At 35.4% G+C, this 19,083-nt stretch overlaps 2 protein-coding genes across 3 annotated transcripts in view; one reads left to right on the forward strand and one right to left on the reverse strand.

Annotated features, from left to right (window-relative positions):
* Nucleotides 1-6,945, reverse strand: part of LOC149781998 (phosphatidylinositol N-acetylglucosaminyltransferase subunit P-like) — a 24,019-nt gene extending 17,074 nt beyond the window's left edge. Inside the window, exons 1-3 of one of the 2 annotated variants that reach the window (XM_089933402.1) lie at nucleotides 6,825-6,945; nucleotides 2,921-3,022; nucleotides 891-963 (exon numbers count right to left, since the gene is read on the reverse strand). In XM_089933402.1, coding sequence (XP_089789528.1) covers nucleotides 891-963; nucleotides 2,921-3,002 — 155 coding nt within the window. In that variant the 5' untranslated portion in view covers nucleotides 3,003-3,022; nucleotides 6,825-6,945. Of the gene's footprint in view, nucleotides 1-890; nucleotides 964-2,920; nucleotides 3,023-6,749 lie in introns of both variants that reach the window. The other variant, XM_089933401.1, reaches the window with a different exon arrangement.
* LOC149781999 (uncharacterized) lies at nucleotides 6,424-18,484 on the forward strand. Its single transcript, XM_089933403.1, has 4 exons — nucleotides 6,424-6,482; nucleotides 7,204-7,285; nucleotides 8,231-8,383; nucleotides 15,501-18,484. Exons 2-4 carry the CDS (start codon nucleotides 7,273-7,275, stop codon nucleotides 15,704-15,706), a joined length of 372 nt encoding a protein of 123 aa, XP_089789529.1. The 5' UTR covers nucleotides 6,424-6,482; nucleotides 7,204-7,272; the 3' UTR covers nucleotides 15,707-18,484.
* Nucleotides 18,485-19,083: the final 599 nt, after the last annotated feature.

Below are 19,083 nucleotides of genomic sequence, written 5' to 3' on the forward strand. Positions count from 1 at the left end.
AGTGACTTACTCTGATGGAAAGGTGTCGTACCAATCAAAACACTTCAATGTATCAATTTCCATGACTCTGCTCAAAAGTACCAACAAGAAACTGATCAAAAATGCAAACTATAAACAAAGTCAGTGAAGTGTGAAATCTAGATCATCTGATCTACTTCTACAATTCTGTTTTTTATACAGCAAGTTGTATCCACAAACAAAGCTGTATCCATGACTCCCTTTCCAACAGGACAAAGGAAACTAAGATAAACAAAAAACATGACCAAAGTCTGAAAGGTATGTCACACTGACATACTTTAGCAGACTGGTGTTCTACACAGATAAGCTGTATCAACAAACCAAGTTATATGACTCTGTGGCCAAATGTACTTAAGAAACTGATCATATAAGCCACATAAAAAGTTTAACATCAAGGTTAACTCAAGCATAATGTGCCATCACTGTGACAAAAATGGAAAATCCTCATCCCAGAGTCATAAAACAGGATCATACTAGGACAAATCCCCGTCCCATGAGTCTTGAAATATTATAATACAATATAAATGTATACTGAAGCTTAATTCCAAATCTGAAGATGGTGGGATAAAATGTTTATAAAATAAAATGAAAGTAAATAACTTTATAAGTGAGCTTAATCTATAGTGTGTATTCATGTATGGATGGACTGACAGGCACATAGATACCAAATTGATTGTTATAAAGAACATCTACCAAGATGGGGTTGACAATAAAACAAAAGTTGTTCTTTGTTTTTTTGTATTTATTAACTTATAGATGAGCCAAAAGGATCTATGCAAGGCAATCTTCAAGTCCTAAAAACTTGGCAGCAATAGGCGTCAAGATGAATTATTTTTGACATACCTGTTTTCTGGGATATTTCTGGGACTTACTTTTGTGGCCAATAGGATAGTCCGATTGCATCAAGCCATTGATCTGGTACATAGGCCCACACCAAATACACAACTGAAAGTGAAGAATATTTAACATTTTAAAATAAAAGATGAATGCAGAGATCCATATAAGAACAAAGATGAAAGTAATATAGAAATTATAACTATACAGCATTTTCATAGTGCACATAATAAAATTCAATTATTTAAAACAGATATCACATTAACTGGAAGAATCAGTTCTATTGTGTGCTCCCAAAAGACATTTATAACCCTGCAGTCAACACAAATGTGTAAAACTCTATTGTGTGATTGCCACCAGAAAATGGTGATACTAGTTTAAATTCTTACTTTCAAGGCATGCTCAAAATAAATCAACTGCATTTGAAACAAGGTTTAGAGACATTGCAATCAAAACTATTTAGTGATTTCCTTTCATGTATACAGTTATATTAAGTAGATATAGACTGAAAAATGGCATGTTAGAATGTTGCCATAAACCAGAGTCTACTCACAGAGTTTCCATGCCTTTTTAAAACAAAAATGTCCAGGTCTTATCCAGGTTTTTACCTGGATGAACTGCTTATTTCAAGGTTCACTTCTGACCATTATTAAATGGAATAAATATTAAAAAAACATTTGGGTTTAGAAAAAATGCAATTTTAAAATCAACAACTCTTTTTATTTTGAGACTCTCCCATAACAACAGAATCAGACAAATGACAGTGTACCAAATCAATGAATGTATCACTAAAAACAAGTAAAACTAATGAAATCATTATTTAATTGCATGCAACTTGTTTTAATTTAAACAATTAAAAAGTTAATGTTACTCCACTTAGCCGCACATAGTGGTAGGAAGAAAGTCTTTTAGGGTTGTTTTAAATTTGGACAAATAAAACCCTTAAACATTCTAAACCTTGTGACAAAAAAGGACTGATTCTTTTTGTTTTTAAATTCCACTTATGTCTGGTTGGTGCCATAACATCACCTTTTGGTAGATTCCTCAATACAGGGATGATTCTGCTATATCAGCTGGGTTCACCTGACAGCGCAAAATTTGTTTTATATGAAATATCCCAGTCGGATGTTATCCAAGAGATTGACAGTGAAGTAAAAAATATAGGCCATAATGACCTACATTGAAATGAGAAGGTAGTGCTCATCCAGACACACAAATCGCATGGTACTAGCAGAAAAAAATTATTAAGTACAAAAATGTGTAAACTTATCAGGTCATGAACTGAGTGCAAAGACTTAATCTAAGCCAGTAAACTTAGTAATACAAGTCAAAATACTAACAAAGATGCATATAATAATGTTGTTTGATGATTCGATTCTAGCATGAACAGAACTGGAGAAATAGACTTAAAACTTTAAATTTAAATAAAGTTAGTAAGCATGAAATATTGGAGCACTGTGACCTACTTTCATACTGAGGGTGTAACACACATCATGATGCATTCCCTCACCAAGTTTCATGAATTTGGTTACAACAGTATATATACAGGGTGCAACAAAATATTTGGTCACGAGCTGCATGCAAAACCTTTACTTAAATCAGTAAAATATAAAATGTAGGTCACAGTGACAGTCTTTGTTGGTAAGGTTTGGTACTAAGCTACATACAATCATCGAGTTTGATGATTATGCAATGAACAGAACCTCTGAAATAAACATACAATGAAACCAAAGTTGGTGAAGGATGAAATATAGGTCACAGTAACCTACTTTTGTGACACAGGAGAGGAATTCATCAAAATGCATTCAGTCACAAAGTTTCATAAATTAGTAATACCAGGTTACATACAATGTACTAAAAAAACCTATCTGATCATGAACCAAATGCAAAATTTAACAAAAACCAGTAAAATGGGAAAAGCAGTCACTGTGACCTACTTTTGGGTAAGAGTGTGGCACTAATAAAAATGCATACAAATAATCTTCAATGACCATCTATTCAAGGTAGTTTCTAATGCTAAGAATATTCAGATATACTGGTAGAAAGAGACAAGCTCAGAGATATGTACCAAAGCCCACACATGCGGCTAGATACAGCACAAATCCATAAATGGCTCTCTCTGGTGTTGGAGATGGTGAGTGCTCAGCCATGCTTACTCCACAGATCACTCCTGAAAGAAGAAATGATTTAATGAATTTTATTTAAACTGAAAATCAATACTGGACATTTGCTGCATAAAATAATAAAAATTCAAAATAACATCTTCTGTTTCATTGTGATGATTCTGAACAAATTCTCTTCAAGTTCTATCTCCAAACAACTTCTGTTTCCAATTTATGTATAATGAACTTCTCCATTTTGTGAACATCAGCTCTCTGCACAAGACAAATACCATGGCCATATCACTTTTTGCTAAATCCAAAACAAAGATAATAAAAAGTGAGGAGTGACTTTTCCTAACATTTTCTCTTTGAATATATAACACCAGACAAGTGTGTGTAAAATAGCTAACAATTTAATGAAAGACAATTATCCAGTAAATGTCACAATAGCCTGTCAAAACACAGACAAAAGGGAAAACCAAACTCACCATTAGTTAAAGAGGAATTATTACATAACAACAGTCAGAGACAATCATATTTTCAACAAAAGATGAATGCTGGATCAAATTTTCCAGTCTATTACTCAATTACACACCTGATTTATTTCCATTTATTGTTAATGATAAATTTGAGCTAATAATTGCATAAGGATATCAATTCTGTATAATTTTCTACATCATTTTCATATTCTTCAATTAAAACAATCAAAATGGATAACAGGCTCCCTGCAAATATACAAGTCTATACTGGAATAATTGTAGGAAAAATTCTGACCTGAACAGCTCAAGTTCATCTACAAAAAGTAAAACAGTGAAAGCAACAAACTGGAAAGAACATGCAAACCCTCCCCCCCCATATATATTGGTGTTATCTTCATCAAACTTCTGTCTCACATTTGGTGTCCATGCCTGATGAAAAACATAAAAAGGTCAATAATGTTTTGGATATATGTCTCTTTGTTAGCTTCCTTCTTTCTTCCCTTATTAAAAGTTTACATTATCTCAATGTTAACAGAATGAATTTTTTGCAAATTATATTTATCTTCAAATACTTACATAATGTGTGTGTGTGTGATTTGGATTTTTAACGTAGCTTTAACAATTTTTCAGTCATATCACTATGATGTCTGCAGTGTGACAGTTTATAGTGATGTCTAGCACTGGGGCATCATGCTGCAGACATGTAGCATGATGTCCCACCCAGTCACATTATTCTGACACCAGGCTGACCAGTCCTAACACTAACCTCTTAATGCTGAGCGCCAAGCGAGGCAGCTGTTAGTACCATTTTTGTAAGTCTTTGGTATGATTCAGCTGGGGATCGAACCCACGATCTCCCACATCCAAGGTGGACGCTCTAACCACTAGGCAACTGGAGCGGTACTTACATAATGAAATTAACATTTGAATAACAAATTCATTACATTTTGAATCCAGCCCTCTTGAAAAGATTAAAAAAGTAATTTTTCTATCTATTTATCATATTTCTGAAATGAATTAACTCTTACAAATTACCACCCCTTGCCTCCACTAGATTACTGGATATACTAGATAATTACATGGTTATGCTTTAGTAAGGTTAGTAATGGGAAGCTCACATACAGGGAAGGTGGGAGGGTTTTTACAACAATGTGAAAATTAAGTGTTCTCCAAGAAACATGATTTACGAAACAATTTCCTTTGAATACATTACTCAATCACATTAAAATAAGGCAAATAAGGAGAAGGTAATGCAAGAGCATCCAACCTCTATCCCTGCCACACCTTAGGGGCAATATCACTGTGCCCTTGAAAAAAAAAGGAAGAACTTTCTCCTAACATAAAGGAAGTACAACTGGAAAAGAAAGTATAAACTTAAAATATTGTGCAAGCCAAACCATGCTACTTCACCTTTTTGAGAAAAGTCTCCCAGGTGAATCCAGTAAAAGTTAAAAACTCCATGCTTGGAATGAAGGATGTGCTGTGATGAACCAGCTCAGCTAACAGTCTAGGCAGCCAACAGATGCCAGATGAGGTTCACCTCTTACCTATGCAATGCCAATGACAAAGATGGAACTCATCCAAATAAAGGTAGATGCCATCCAAATGACTCCATGACGTCTTGAATGGAAACATTACATTCAAATGTAAGACTTGTCAAAGTTCCTAAAATTTTGTTAGCTAAGATCTTCATGAGTAGTCTGATAAAAATCAGCCACCCAAATCTGTGTTGATACTGATGGATGATATGTGGGTCTGATGTCACCTGTTTAATAAAATGTACAATTTTGTTGCATGCAAATCTTTCAGAAACACACCTATGTACTGTTTAGACACAAGTATTTGGTAACTGCCATATCAAGTGCAAAATTCAAAATGGTCACAGGACAGAGGGTTGTGTTATTCCATGTGGATTTACAAATTGCCAAACATAAGAGTTGATCCGGAAATAGTATGTACATATCGCCAAAAGAACCCTCTAGCAGATGGTAGCTCAACAGCTGTGAGAAATTCTGGCAAGTGTATAAAATATACACCAATGTGTACAGACAAAAGTGGATGCAGATTTTGGTATGTTTTAATGAATAGACAATATCAGTCCCCAAACCACCAGTCAATCTTATCATAGATGAGGGGCAGATTTATCAATCTACTTTATGAAGTGTACCTGATCATGAGATTGCTCAGAATAAGCAATCTGTGAGTGTGTGTGTGATTGTGGATTTTTAACGTAGCTTTAACAATTTTTCAGTCATATTGCCACGATGTCTGCAGTGTGGCAGTTTATAGTGATGTCTACCACTGGGGCGTCATACCGCTGACATGTAGCATGATGTCCCACCCAGTCACATTATCCTGACACCAGGTTGATTAGTCCTAACACTAACCTCTTAATGCTGATCGATAAGTGAGGCAGCTGTTAGTACCATTTTTGTAAGTCTTTGGTATGACTCGGCCAGGGATTGAACCCACGATCTCCCACATCTGAAGTGGATCCTCTAACCACAATAAGCCAGCTGAATAACCCACTTGAGTGCTTGTTTTGCTATTATGACTAAACAGTCATAATGAGCTGTTGGATAGTGCAGCACATGTTTTTCATGCCTCAGAGAGCACCTGTGTGCACAAACAGGATCCTGAAGCATCACCTCTCTTGATGGATCAACAATTGGGGGATGATCTAGTAGGTGGCTTTAATTAATGAGCAAAGGTTTTAATCTTGCCATAATATAGTCAACTCTAATGCTGATACACGTATGTACAAAGGCACTATATCAGTGTACCTGTATGTATTTATATCTTTACCGAATTTTAAATAATGCTACAAAAATATAATTCAATCTGATAAAATTGGCTGAATAATCAGTAGTTTGCTTTGAAAACAGGCTTCAAAAAACATCCCGAATTTAAATTAATTACGTTGTATTAACTGACTATTTTTCATTGCTAACAATGACGTATAAAAATCCGGGTCAAAGTTTCTTGTGTACCTTCTGCATGTTTTGTTGCCGTTGTTGTAATTTTTCCCCTTTGGCCGTTGTATGCGAGAGTGAGTACTACTTTACATTGGCGAATCAACCTATTTTACAAATTCATTTTCTTTTACTTAACAATCTGCAGTAAGATTCGATGTAAATAACGTACTGGATGTGCCGTAGACTTTAGAGAAATCTTAAGTTAGGAAGACGGAAGTTTGAATAGTTCACTTAACTGAAACTTCTCAGTCAATTCTAAAATTTATATTGTATGCTTTTGGATGTTATTGTTTAAAGTTAATAATCTCTCATCCTCTAAATTTCAATATAATTGTTTTTACCACGCTTGAGTGCTTTGAATTTTGAACTTTAATGCATGTCTTCGTATCAATATCTCGGGATTGTGTCCTTTTTACCTGGCACATTTTGAGTTGTCGTTCTTGATTGATAATGTTGAAAAGCTTGCTGATTAACACCCTGTTCCGGAAGGTGAATGGACTCGGTGCATGTCTAGTTTAATGTCAGTTTTTAAAGTGACTGGTTTTGTTAATTTGAACCATCTTTTTTACCCTTTGTACGTTTCTTGAGCTGTAAATAGGAAAATAAAAACATTTTGAGTTGCATTGAAATTTACCCAAAATATTCAATTTTCTTTACATGTATTGGAATAAATAAATTTTGATAAGAAAAGTTTCAAAAGGTCCCATTTTAATTTTTAGGTTTGGGTGAAAAAGACATGTTTGATGATTTCAATTCCTTTTTACATGAATTTGTTTTTACATTCTTTTTTTTCAGTCAATTCAAGAAGAAATAAAAAAAGTGGCATAGCAAGACTTCAGTTCACTCTAGAATAAACAAAGAACCATGGATGATGAGGGTAGTCAAACCTTTCTTTTCCAATTAAAACCCACTGTTTGGCCATCATGATATAAATAATGAGTTTCTTAATATTTGGTGTAGAATGTGTGTGTGTGTGTGTACACACACATGAAAGACAGCAACATTGACCTCTGCTTTGATGTAACATTAGAACATTTAAAATTATCACTTTATTGTATATTTTGTTGGAAAAATACAGCAGTCTTCATTACAACATGTTTGCTTGTATAAGCAATGGATCACATTGTATAATGCAGTACTATGTATAATGTGCTTCTTTATAAGATTGTATACCCAACAGTTCCCACAGACAACTTTGTATTGAGGCACTCCTGTATTTAATTTCACATAAAAGAGCAAGTTGTATTTTGTTGAGTACAGACTAAGAGAGATTTGACAAGAGCACTTTGGAAAGTATTTATAATATGGTGTCTGTATAGCAGGAGTAATAAACATGATTTGAACCTTTGGGGTTCTATGTTTGATTCTCACTTCTGGCATGTTGGTGAAAAATTTATAATGGTCACTTCTTTAAAGCTGGACGTTTCTGTCGGAATTTCTTTTATTAATGACCTTCAATACCAGGTTTGCAGTTGGATTTGTAAGCATGTACAGATGGTAAATGTTCATGGCTTCTGTACATCATTTTGCTACATTATGCATTGCTAATTAATTTTAATCCCATAATGTATATAATATTTCATTTGTGCCAATTTTTTTTAATGAAATTCTGCATTTAACAATTTTTAAAAAAAAGAATTTTAATGTTTTGCTTGCTAATGTTAACAAATAATATGCCAAACGAATTAAACTTTTAAATTTTTTTTTTATGAAAGTCAATTAAGAAATTTCATATAAAAATAGGACCTGTACAAAAATGTGTTATACAGTCAGCAAAATATAAATAAAATGTAATCTTCTAAGAACTATTTTTCTTATGTAGCATCCTTGTTAAATCTGATGAAAACACTGGCTGACAAACTGGATGAAGAGACAGAGAAAAATGACCCCCAAGATGGGCACAAATGTAATTCAGAGCAGACCATGAATTTCAATACTTCATCTGCTGAAGCCAGTTGTAAAAATCAGAAGTCTGGTGTGTAGAATAGATCTCTTGATTCTCTTTTATTTTTTTACCAGTGTCTTATGCAGGTCAGTGAGAGCTAATGGTTGTGGTGATTATTGATGTTGTTGGTTATTACTGTTGGAGACTTATGTTGTTGTTGGTTGTGGTAAAAAAAATAATTTATAATGCTTCGAGAAAAATATCACCCATTTTGTGGACTAAATTCCAAACAGCCTGATTAAGAATTTTTATTAGTGACTCCTCCAAAAACAGACCATTCCAAAAAATGGACCTCTCTGACAAATGGATAATGCACCACATGCATTAATCTTTAAAAGTGATGTTTTTTGTTTTGAAATATTTCCCAGTGATCAAAACAAAACTACTGAATAACTTGCAAAAACTTCATGAAAGTTGGATGAAAAATTTTCAAAGGTATGTAAGGTTGGAATTATATATAAATTTGAAAGTAATTTCTGTCTAACAGCATATACTCGCTTGCAAGTTGAACTATAACACCACAGCATAATGTGCTGGCAGATCTAGATCTATGCAGTTTTTGAGGAGCTATCAGACAGTATTGATCCTGATCTGCAGGTGCATTATGCAGTGAAAGATCAGGGTCTATGGCATTTGCTGTTGAACTCAATTTTTGTTAGCAAGTTTATATGGTACTTGGTCGGGCAAGCTGATTTCCAGTTGCCCAGTTTTGTAAGGGTTCAACCTAGAAGGTGACTAAATTGGTCAGTGCTAGACTGGAAACTTACTCAGATAGTTTAAAGAACTTAACTCTGGTATTGCTGTTGATGTTTATGCTTTGAGCAAAGCCTTTTATGTGTTTGAACTATCCTCTCAAGTACAAAGCAAAATTTTGTTACTGAGTGGTTTTAATGGTTCAGAAGTGCAGTATAATTACTTGTGGATAAAAACATCTTTCTCGGTCACTTAACCAACACAGCAAGTACCATATTAAAAAATTTTCCATATTGACATTTGATGACTATGGACTTTTATTTTTGTGGACTTGGCAAGAAACAGTTTGAAATTCACCATAGTGCAATGAAAAATGAAGTTCCATATATCATCTATGCAGACCAGGGGTGGTGACCTGCAGTTCATTCAGGTAGAACACAAGTAGGTTTCACTTCACTGTAGTAAGATGTGATGGAGCAGCCAATGTTGTATTGAGGTCAGGACTCAGTTGAGGTGTTTGTTAAATCACTCAATGTAATCGCGAAATTGATCCATCAATAGCTCTCCATGCCTGCAAACTTTATTATAACCCATGATACATGTGAATTTTCAGTGGCCACTGGATGCTCTAAAGTCATGATCACACCCATATCTCTCGCTCATACATTTATGTATATCTAATTTGTATTGTTTGTTGGCTTTTCTTAATGATTATATGTTATGTATATCTCTATTTTGTAATTGACCTTTGTCCATAATGAAATTAATGTTGTACCTGACCTGAACCATTTATTTTGCAAATAACGTAATTCATAGATATTAATTCTCTAACATTATTCAAATCATTGTTAATGGCAGTAAACATGCTGTCCAACCTTTTTGACATCATGGGCCACTGAAAAATGTTTTTCTTGAAGCCGAGGGCTGCAGCAGAAAACTGAAAAGCAATGACTACATAGCTGCTTGAGCTCTGGCAGGCCATTTAAAACCAGCCCGTGAGTCTCATGCGGCCCATGGGCTGCGGGTTGGACAGCACTGGTCTAGGACATCAGTTTTCCACTTGGACATTCATAAACTTGTTGACAACTTTGAATGTTTTAGAAAGGAGACTTACCTGTATCCTGGTACTGTTATCATTTACTTGAAAAATTACTAATTCTTGCCTTAATATCCAAAGTGGAATCAGTCATATTGTATTTTGTTTTTAATTTGGGTGGATTTCTTCATTCAAATTATTACTTACTCAAATTACAAAGTGCTCAAATATATTCTTGGACTTAAACATTAATTTGGAATTACCTGGTCTAGTGTATTCAGGCTAGGACATTTTGGATTATATTAATGTGATACATCAAAAGACTGTTAACACATTGCCACATTCCAGGCCATTGGTACATTGGCACATTAGAGACAACAGGCACATCAACACATTCAGTATTAGATTTATTTGGAACACCACTGGAATTTAATTAGAACTTCAAACATTTGGACCTGTGATTGAACTTTTTGGACTATTTGGGATTTAATTCACAATAATGTAAGCTCTTTTTAAATTTTCACTGTGTAATCTAGGGAAATAAATTGTTTTTTGAATTTTAGAAAATATGTGGTTTTCGCTCTTTTCTGTTACGTAGTTCAAGACCACAGAGTTTTAACAATACAGAGGAGCTGCAAACATCACATGTTTTGTACAGGTACAAATTTACCCTGATAAAACAAATATCACTGTGGTTCTTCATAACCTACATGGGTACAATAGTCACTTGATCATGCAAGGAGTACAAAGGCTACAGATGCACCAATATGTGTCATTCCCAACAACATGGAGAAATACCGGTTGAGTCAGCTGCAGTTCATTGACTCACTGCAGTTTCTCAGTACCAGTCTGGATAAACTAGTTAGCAACCTTGCAGTGAATGGTAATGATTGTTTTATAATCACTGGTTGATATGGTGGTGCTTTGATTGTTTTACAGTCACTGGTCCATATGGTGATGCTTCCCTGCCAAACTGGAAATGTCTGCCTTACTTGCAGAGGAATCTAACCCTATGAGTACATGAGTGACTTGAACGAGTTTGCTGAAACTCATTTTACACTGATCGAGTCATTAAATTTGTTGTTGTCTCACATAGGGATTTCAGCCAGTGACTACATGCACAATCCCAATGTCTAAGGAGAGCCTGTGAAAGTGAATACATTTTGATCTTGCTAATAGGGACAGCCTGTGATTGATCTTATTAGGGACAGCCTGTGATTGATCTTGTTAGGGACAGCCTGTGATTGATCTTGTTTGGGACAGTGAGCAAGATAAACATAGCAGGCTTGCTGCTGACTCCCATTCATGTCATGAAAACTATTTGATTGCAGACTCATCGCTGTTCATAGTTGAAAAAGAAATCTGAGGCTGATAAAGCCTATTTACTTAGGCATGTTAGTGCTCGATTTTTTCCAAGCTCTTTATGAACAAGTTCTGTTATAACTTGATCAAGGTATAGTGATGACATTAATCATTATTGTTGCATGTAACTACCAACAGTGTCTGCACAGACGTGTGAGGCATCGCTTACTGGCAAATTTGACACAGGCAAGTATCTAAAAGATTATCCACTGTTTAGTAACACCATGAAGAAAGTCATGGCTAAATTCAAGGATGAATGTGCAGGCAAGCCTATTTAGGAATATATGGTGTAGGTAACAATATTAAAATGGCAAAAGGTTGTTGTCACCAAGGTTTTCTGACATGAGTGATCAGGAGTAAAATACATCATATGGGTGTGTATTGTTGCACCAAAGTAAGTTTGTACCCACTTGACACTGAGCGACAGATTTTCTCTGATGGTGTCACCGCTTACACATATGGGCACCATGTAGTTGTAAATCACCTTAGGATTTCAAAATAAATCTTGGAGGTAGTTCCTTATCCCCAGAAATGACTTGCAATTCCTCTTGCTTGAATTCTCTACTTGGTGGCTTTGCAACTTGTTGCCAGCAGGTGCTTGATGGTAACATGTTGACTGTCCTGGAATGTCAGTATGGTCTGAGATTATAAATGTAATTTGCCCAGCGCATACAGATACCAAACCAAACTATTTTCAAGTGAGATTAAATGGATGGCTGTAAACTGTTTTATGGATAACGGCAATGGTCTTCTGTTGAATCACCTCAATGGGTTTTATTCTGATTATGCATGTTTTTTCATTTTTCAACACTGCTATGACCTAGTGAAGTCACGTCACCCACTCACAAGATCACTTTAAAGTGTATGCACTCAAGGTCTGAGATCACTGCAGAATGCTAGCACTCCTGATCCAAGATCACTTTAGAGTACTAGAACTCTGATTACAATTCATTAAAAATTCCTGTGCATATTGGTGCCAAAAAATATCTTTCTGCAAGTGTACGGTTAAAATGTGATCACAGTGTATATTAACATGTCCAACACAAACCAGCACCTTATGTTTTGCCCATAACACAGCAACAGCTCCATGAAATTCTTTGCCCAGATCCATCTGCAACAGCTTTGGCCCTGTTCATGGCAAACATGTATAAATATGTTTCAGTGCATCTGCGACAGTTGCTGAATCTTTGGACATATATGGCTCGTCTTTTTTTTGTCTGCTGGCAACATCTATGATGGTTAGCATGTGTTTGTATGTGCAACTGTGTACCCAATCACTTGGAAAAAAACAAGATCAACCCAGTGAATTTCGTTGGGTGTCTTCACATCAAGCCATCCATGGGAAGTCTTGTTTGGTGTGGGTAGGTGAATTTGCCACGATGCTTGTTTGGCTAACCATGACTGAAACTTTTGCTGTGCCTGCTAACTGTTCAACAGCTGCTTCACCTTTCCATTAACTCAGGGACTGTAGTATTTTGCAATCAATTTCTTGTCTGTGTTTGTTATATTACAGTTTTACCTTCACTGAGTGGACTTTCTTGACTCTGTCCACCAAATGTCATACAAGCGAACACCAAGAGCAATCATAGCTTTTTTACTTGCTTGGATGATCCAGCTAGTGATTCTTTCTCCGAGTACATGATTGATCGCGTTCAAGAAATATATAAGATTGATATTGGCACATTGGCTTGCATGGATATCATTTGATGCTTGACACATAATATCATGTCAGTAACGATCAGTATCATTGCGGTTTGTAGGCTCTTCTCCAGGCTTAGGTCGATTGTTAATAGAGTCCAGTCTTATATCCAGACAAGCTTCAGGCCTGTAGTAATTGTATTCATGGAGTTGTTTTTCACCAGGGTATTTTCACGATCTCCCTGGTAGTACTGTTAACACAAATCACCGCTGATTTTCTGAAAAACATGGAACTTTCAGCTCCATTGATAGGCCTGAAAGGTCTGATTCTCAAGGATATGAATTTCTTTGCTCCATATCAAACACAAGTTTCTGTGATTGTGGCTGTATCATTATGTGTCTGAACAGGAATTGGATTTTGCAGTATGAGTTTTCATGTGGCATCACTCACAATATGAAGGCATAATTGAAACAAGAGATATTCAACATGGCATCAACACAAAAGAGAAAAACTGCAAAAGATTTTATTGTCATTTACATCTCTGTACAGGCAAATCCCAAACCACCCAAATACAGTGACATCTTTTCAAACTCTGTTCACATGCTCATTGTTGGTTCAGCTGAATCTGAGAAAACCCAACTATTCTTGAATATGAGTATAATTGTGTTTACATGGATTGGTAATTGCACCATCCACAATTGATGGAGCTCCTGCCACTGATAACCTCAACCCATGCATGATTGTTGTTGTGGGGTTTAATGCCATTTTTCAGCACACAATAGGCTATACATGGCGGCCAGTATTAATGGTGGAGGAAGAACCCAGGAAAACCCAGGAAAGAACCATCAACCCACGAGAAGCTACTGGCAAGCTTTCTCACATACCCACATTGACTGAATCCGAGACTTGAACCGCCGCAGACAGAGGTGAGATGGCAGTGATCCGTAACGAAGAGTACTTTAGACCACTCGGCTATTCGGGGCCCCCAACCCATGCACGAATAACATTGTGTATGATGATGTGATGCTTGAAAATATTTTCCAGAGGCTGACACAAAACACAAACATAATACACCAATATGCACATCTACCTAAAGTGAGCTGGGACAACTGCGATGATGTTCTTGCTGTTGGTGTATAGTCTTCTGATATTTACTTGACCAGAACTTCCAGTTCCATCCAGGGAAAATATTGTGCAGGTTTGGATAAAACAATTTAATAAACATAATAAACAATAATACAATGACAAAATCATGCTGGTGTTAGAATTTTTTTTTATAACCCAGATTTTAACCACACTGCACACTTGCATGTAATTTGAGGGTAGAAATTAGTAAAGTCATGGGATATATAAGGCATTGATTTATATTAGTAAACCAAAATCTAAAACGCCCCTAGTTCTAGTACTTCATGTCATTGTTTGCAAGGTTAAGTGGATATGCATGCTTATGTATGCAATGTCTGTCTAACTTACTGGCTATTGACATTTGTATTGCTTGTGTAGTGGTATACGTATGTACGGCCATTGACTTTTGTGTTACTTTTGTAGTGGTATACGTATGTACAATCATTGACATTTGTGTTGTGTAGTGGAATATGTATGTACAGTCATTTACTGACTATCCTGAAACAGATTTTTTATGGAGATTACAGAGGAATTCAGACCCATACAACCTTCATATTTTTTGTGAAACTTTGGGCTAGTGACTTAAAGATAAAATTGTACTTGTTAATCAAAGGATGCCAGACAATGAATGGACAAATTTTACAATAGTGATACAGCACTGATTATTTGATGTTGATGCGAGAAATTAAAAGAAAAATGAAATCGCTTCTTGGCTGGAAAAAATATTGCTTTAATTTGCTCCAGGTATGTTTTGCATATTCTTATATGATCAGCCCAGTTCTGATTTGATGCATTTAAATTTGTGACATCAGATTTAATTTTTTAAATATCAGACTTGCATATGACACTGGAATATTAAAAAAATGCAGTTTTTTAGGTTATTTACCACATAATAATAATAATAATAATAATAATAATAATAATAATAATGATAATAAAAATAATGTGTTCTCCATGTTCTCTAATTTCTCTTCATAGTTTTCAGGCAGTAATAATAATAATAATAGTAACAATAATGATGATACATGTAATACACAATTTTTTTATTGAAATGGCTGACAGAAAGAATCTGAAGCTTAGATTGCACCCCCCAGGTTCAACCCTTCCTTGGAAAACATGAAGAAAAAAATTAGCAAAATGTACATGACCCTATATTGCCTGGTAAAAAGTTCACTATTTTATATATAATTAAGGATAAATAAAAACATTCTGGTTCTTATAGCCACATGAAAATGATTTAATTAATAGTCAATAAAACTAATAACATTAAAAATAAATCTTTTTCCCTATAGATTCCCTGGAAGGTCTAGTGATGCAGGTGAAGCATCAAATCAGTTCCAGTGACTGGCTTGAAAAGAACACAGCAGAGAAGTGGGCAGAAGAAAACCCGGAACTGGCAAAAGACTTTATGGCTGCTGCCCAGGGAAAACCTGGGAACCTGGAGAAAGAAGTTAAGATTTACCCAGACAACAAGGGTAGACATACTGAGGGACTTTAGATGTGCAGATTTCCAGGACCACATTTTAAGCAGTCCATAACATGAACTGAATCAAGTTAGTTCATCTGAAATGACCATACCGTTCAACTTGTTTAGATGGTTTGCATTGTCTGGGAAGTGTATAGCATGTCATGGAAAATGCTGATTTGATGAACTGATTGTGTACTTAGAGATAAGACAGTTCAAGCAACAGCCTCAGTATGGTTCATTTTTCACCAAATTGTTCACACTTTAACACACTAAGCCACCAAGGCATCCTTTGAAATATACACCTCTTCCTTGATAACTTGTGTACAACTGGGTCCAAAAACACAGACTGCACTATAAGTCAGGGCACGAGTTACCAAGGGATCTCTAAAAATGCAGACATCAAGAAAGCTGTTTAGTGGATGAATACTCATTTTATAATCGCATTGGGAATAGTTCTCAGTAAACAACTTTTTCTGATAATTTTAAACTGTTTGCTTTTCAGTGTAAATTACCTTTAATTTCGGGACCCCGAGTTGCCGAGTGGTTTAAAGCGATCACCGTTACAGACCACTACCATCTCACCTCTGTCTGCATGTGTCTGAGTCTCAGATTTGACCAATGTGGATATGTGAGAAAGCTTGCCAGTAGCTTCTTGTGGGTTGGTTGTTCTTTCTGGGGTTTTCCTGGGTTCTTCCTCCATCATTTATACTGGCCGCCATGTGTAGCCTATCTTGTGCTGAAAAATGGCATTACATCCTACAACAACAGCAACAACCTTTATTTTCAAAATAACCAATCTTTGAAAGATTATGAAAAACAACTCCATGAGGTTTCAGTGCATCATGTACATGTGTGCCTCAATGTGTACCTACAAAACATTGTGTAGAGACATTTGTTTCATGCAAAGACAGCCAACATTAAAACTCCCGTTTTTAAAACTGTTTTGTTAGTGAAATGTGTGTTTGAGAGTTGGATTTTTAATGTAGCTTTAACAATTTTTCAGTCATATTGCTACAACGTCTTCAATGTAGCAGTTTATAGTGATGTATACACTGGGGCATCATGTTGCAGACATGTAGTATGAAGTCCCATCTAGTCATATTACCCTGACACCAGGCCGACCAGTCCTAATGCTAACCTCTTAATGCTGAGCACCTAGTGAGGCAGGCAGCTGTTAATACCATTTTTTATAAGTCTTGTATGACTCGGCTGGGGTTCAATCCCTGACCTCCCAATGCGGGAGGCGGACACTCTAATCACTAGACCACTGGAGTGTTCCTACTAGTGAAATATTAATGCTGTGATTTCTGTGCAGTAATAGTGAAACTTCTGCTCATCCTTGAGCGAATCTCTGAATGCCAATTCAGGAATTTTAAGTTCACTACAAAAATTCGGAACTCACTTCTCCGAAATGAACTTTATCAATCAAACAAAACTTTTAATTCACTGGGTACTCCTTTCACTTGGTTGCCTTGCTATCTTTGATCACATTATTTTGTGATTGACTAGGATAATTTAAGGTAGTTTAATTGTTACCTATACATCCATTTCTGTGTTCAAATGGTCAATTGAAACGAGTTGACTTGACACACTACTGTGACCACTAGCCCTTATTTGATACTATAATTATTATATATATATATATAGAGAGAGAGAGAGATAGAGAGACACACACACACACACAATGATAATACAAAGCAGGTCTGTTTTTAATCAGAGTGTAACAATCCAACAAATGCAACTACAAATTGGAGATCAAAACACAGCCATCAGTTAAGGTTCTGAGAGAAACACTTGCAGATATTTTTCACATTTGAAAACAAAAGGGCATATTGCATTTATGACAATTACACTAGCGCTGAATTAAAATATATAACTAAAATACAAATTTCACCTGATAAAACTTGTTTCACTGCTAGCGTTTTCTTAAAGTTTTGCCTCTTGAAAGCATCAGTAACATTTTCACTGATAGACATTTTATCAAAGACTGTTATTTACAGTGTACCTATATTCTTTTGCAAAGAAAATGTATCAAAATAAAGGATTTCTTATTATCAGTTGAAAATTTCATGATGTTGATTAAAATTTCTGGGCACTAACTGCGTATTTTGACAGTAAAACAAGCAATATATTAAGATTTATTTGACCAATTTTGATGAATTTTTATTCTTTATGAGCAAATAAGGGTAAATTCTTTTGACATTTCCTATTGTAAAAAAAAATGGGATCTTATACCTGTTACCACATTATAAGTGGGGTCACACATTATCAAGGGAGTGGGGTATTTCCATGGTAGAGGTGCATGTGATGAAAGGGAAATCTGGCCTTCAAAGCTTTTGTACCAGTTTTCAAGATGTGGTCATTCAGATGTTCAAGATGTAGGCCAGAAATTTAATGATCATGGGGTTGTGTCATATTTGCTTTATCCAGGTATTCCAAGATGACCTGACTTATCTCCCTTTTGCTTCTGGTGACATCATATCAACACATATTGCTGGTGACAATGCATGGGATGTACACATTTTTATTGGAGTCTACATTCCTCAGATTTCTTCTATATTTTTGTATTTACTAAATGTATGCATATAGTTATTAATTAGGATGTATATTTGTTAAAATTGGTATGCATAAGAATGAAACATTTTTATAAGTGATAAATCAATTCATCTTTGATACAAAATCCATAAAAATCCACTTTCTTCAAATGAAAACCTGTGTCAGACACCAATTTAAAAATAGAAATAAAGAACAGAAATGTTGATTTATACATGAAAATATACAAATACTATTAAAGCAATTTTTCTTTTATTTGTTTTATCAGTGTGAGTAGATTTTCATTCCAAGATGTTCAATTGCACTTCACAATCCCAGTCAACAGGTTGATCAAGAACAGGAAGTGTCACTTCACATGGTTAAGTTGTACATGACAAACTTTATTTTTATGATTGTGTTACAATTCTTAGATAAAATTTGGGGCCCTGAGTGGCCGAGTGGTCTAAAGCGCTCTCAGTTATGGATCACTGCCATCTCACCTCTGTCTGCGTGGGTTCGAGACTAGGATTCGGCCAATGTGGGTATGTGAGAAAGCCTGCCAGTAGCTTCTCGTGGGTTGGTGGTTCTACCAGGGGTTTTCCCAGGTTCTTCCTCCACCATTAATACTGGCTGCCATGCATAGCCTATCATGTGCTGAAAAATGGCGTTAAACCCAACAATAACAATAGCAATAACTTAGATAAAATTTATGGCTACATGCTGCTCAGTCTGTTTGTTTTACAAAACCATTTAGCTGATAATTTGTAAATGAAAATGCAGTGTGCTCACTTGCATTTGCATTTCTAGAATACACACATGCTTTCTTTCTCTCATGCTTATATGATGAACAAGTTAAGTTCAGTATGCCCAACAAC

The sequence above is a fragment of the Sinohyriopsis cumingii genome, chromosome 15 (assembly GCF_028554795.1).
Source record: "Sinohyriopsis cumingii isolate HCF-2022 chromosome 15, ASM2855479v2, whole genome shotgun sequence".
In the NCBI taxonomy this organism is placed as follows: domain Eukaryota; kingdom Metazoa; phylum Mollusca; class Bivalvia; order Unionida; family Unionidae; genus Sinohyriopsis; species Sinohyriopsis cumingii.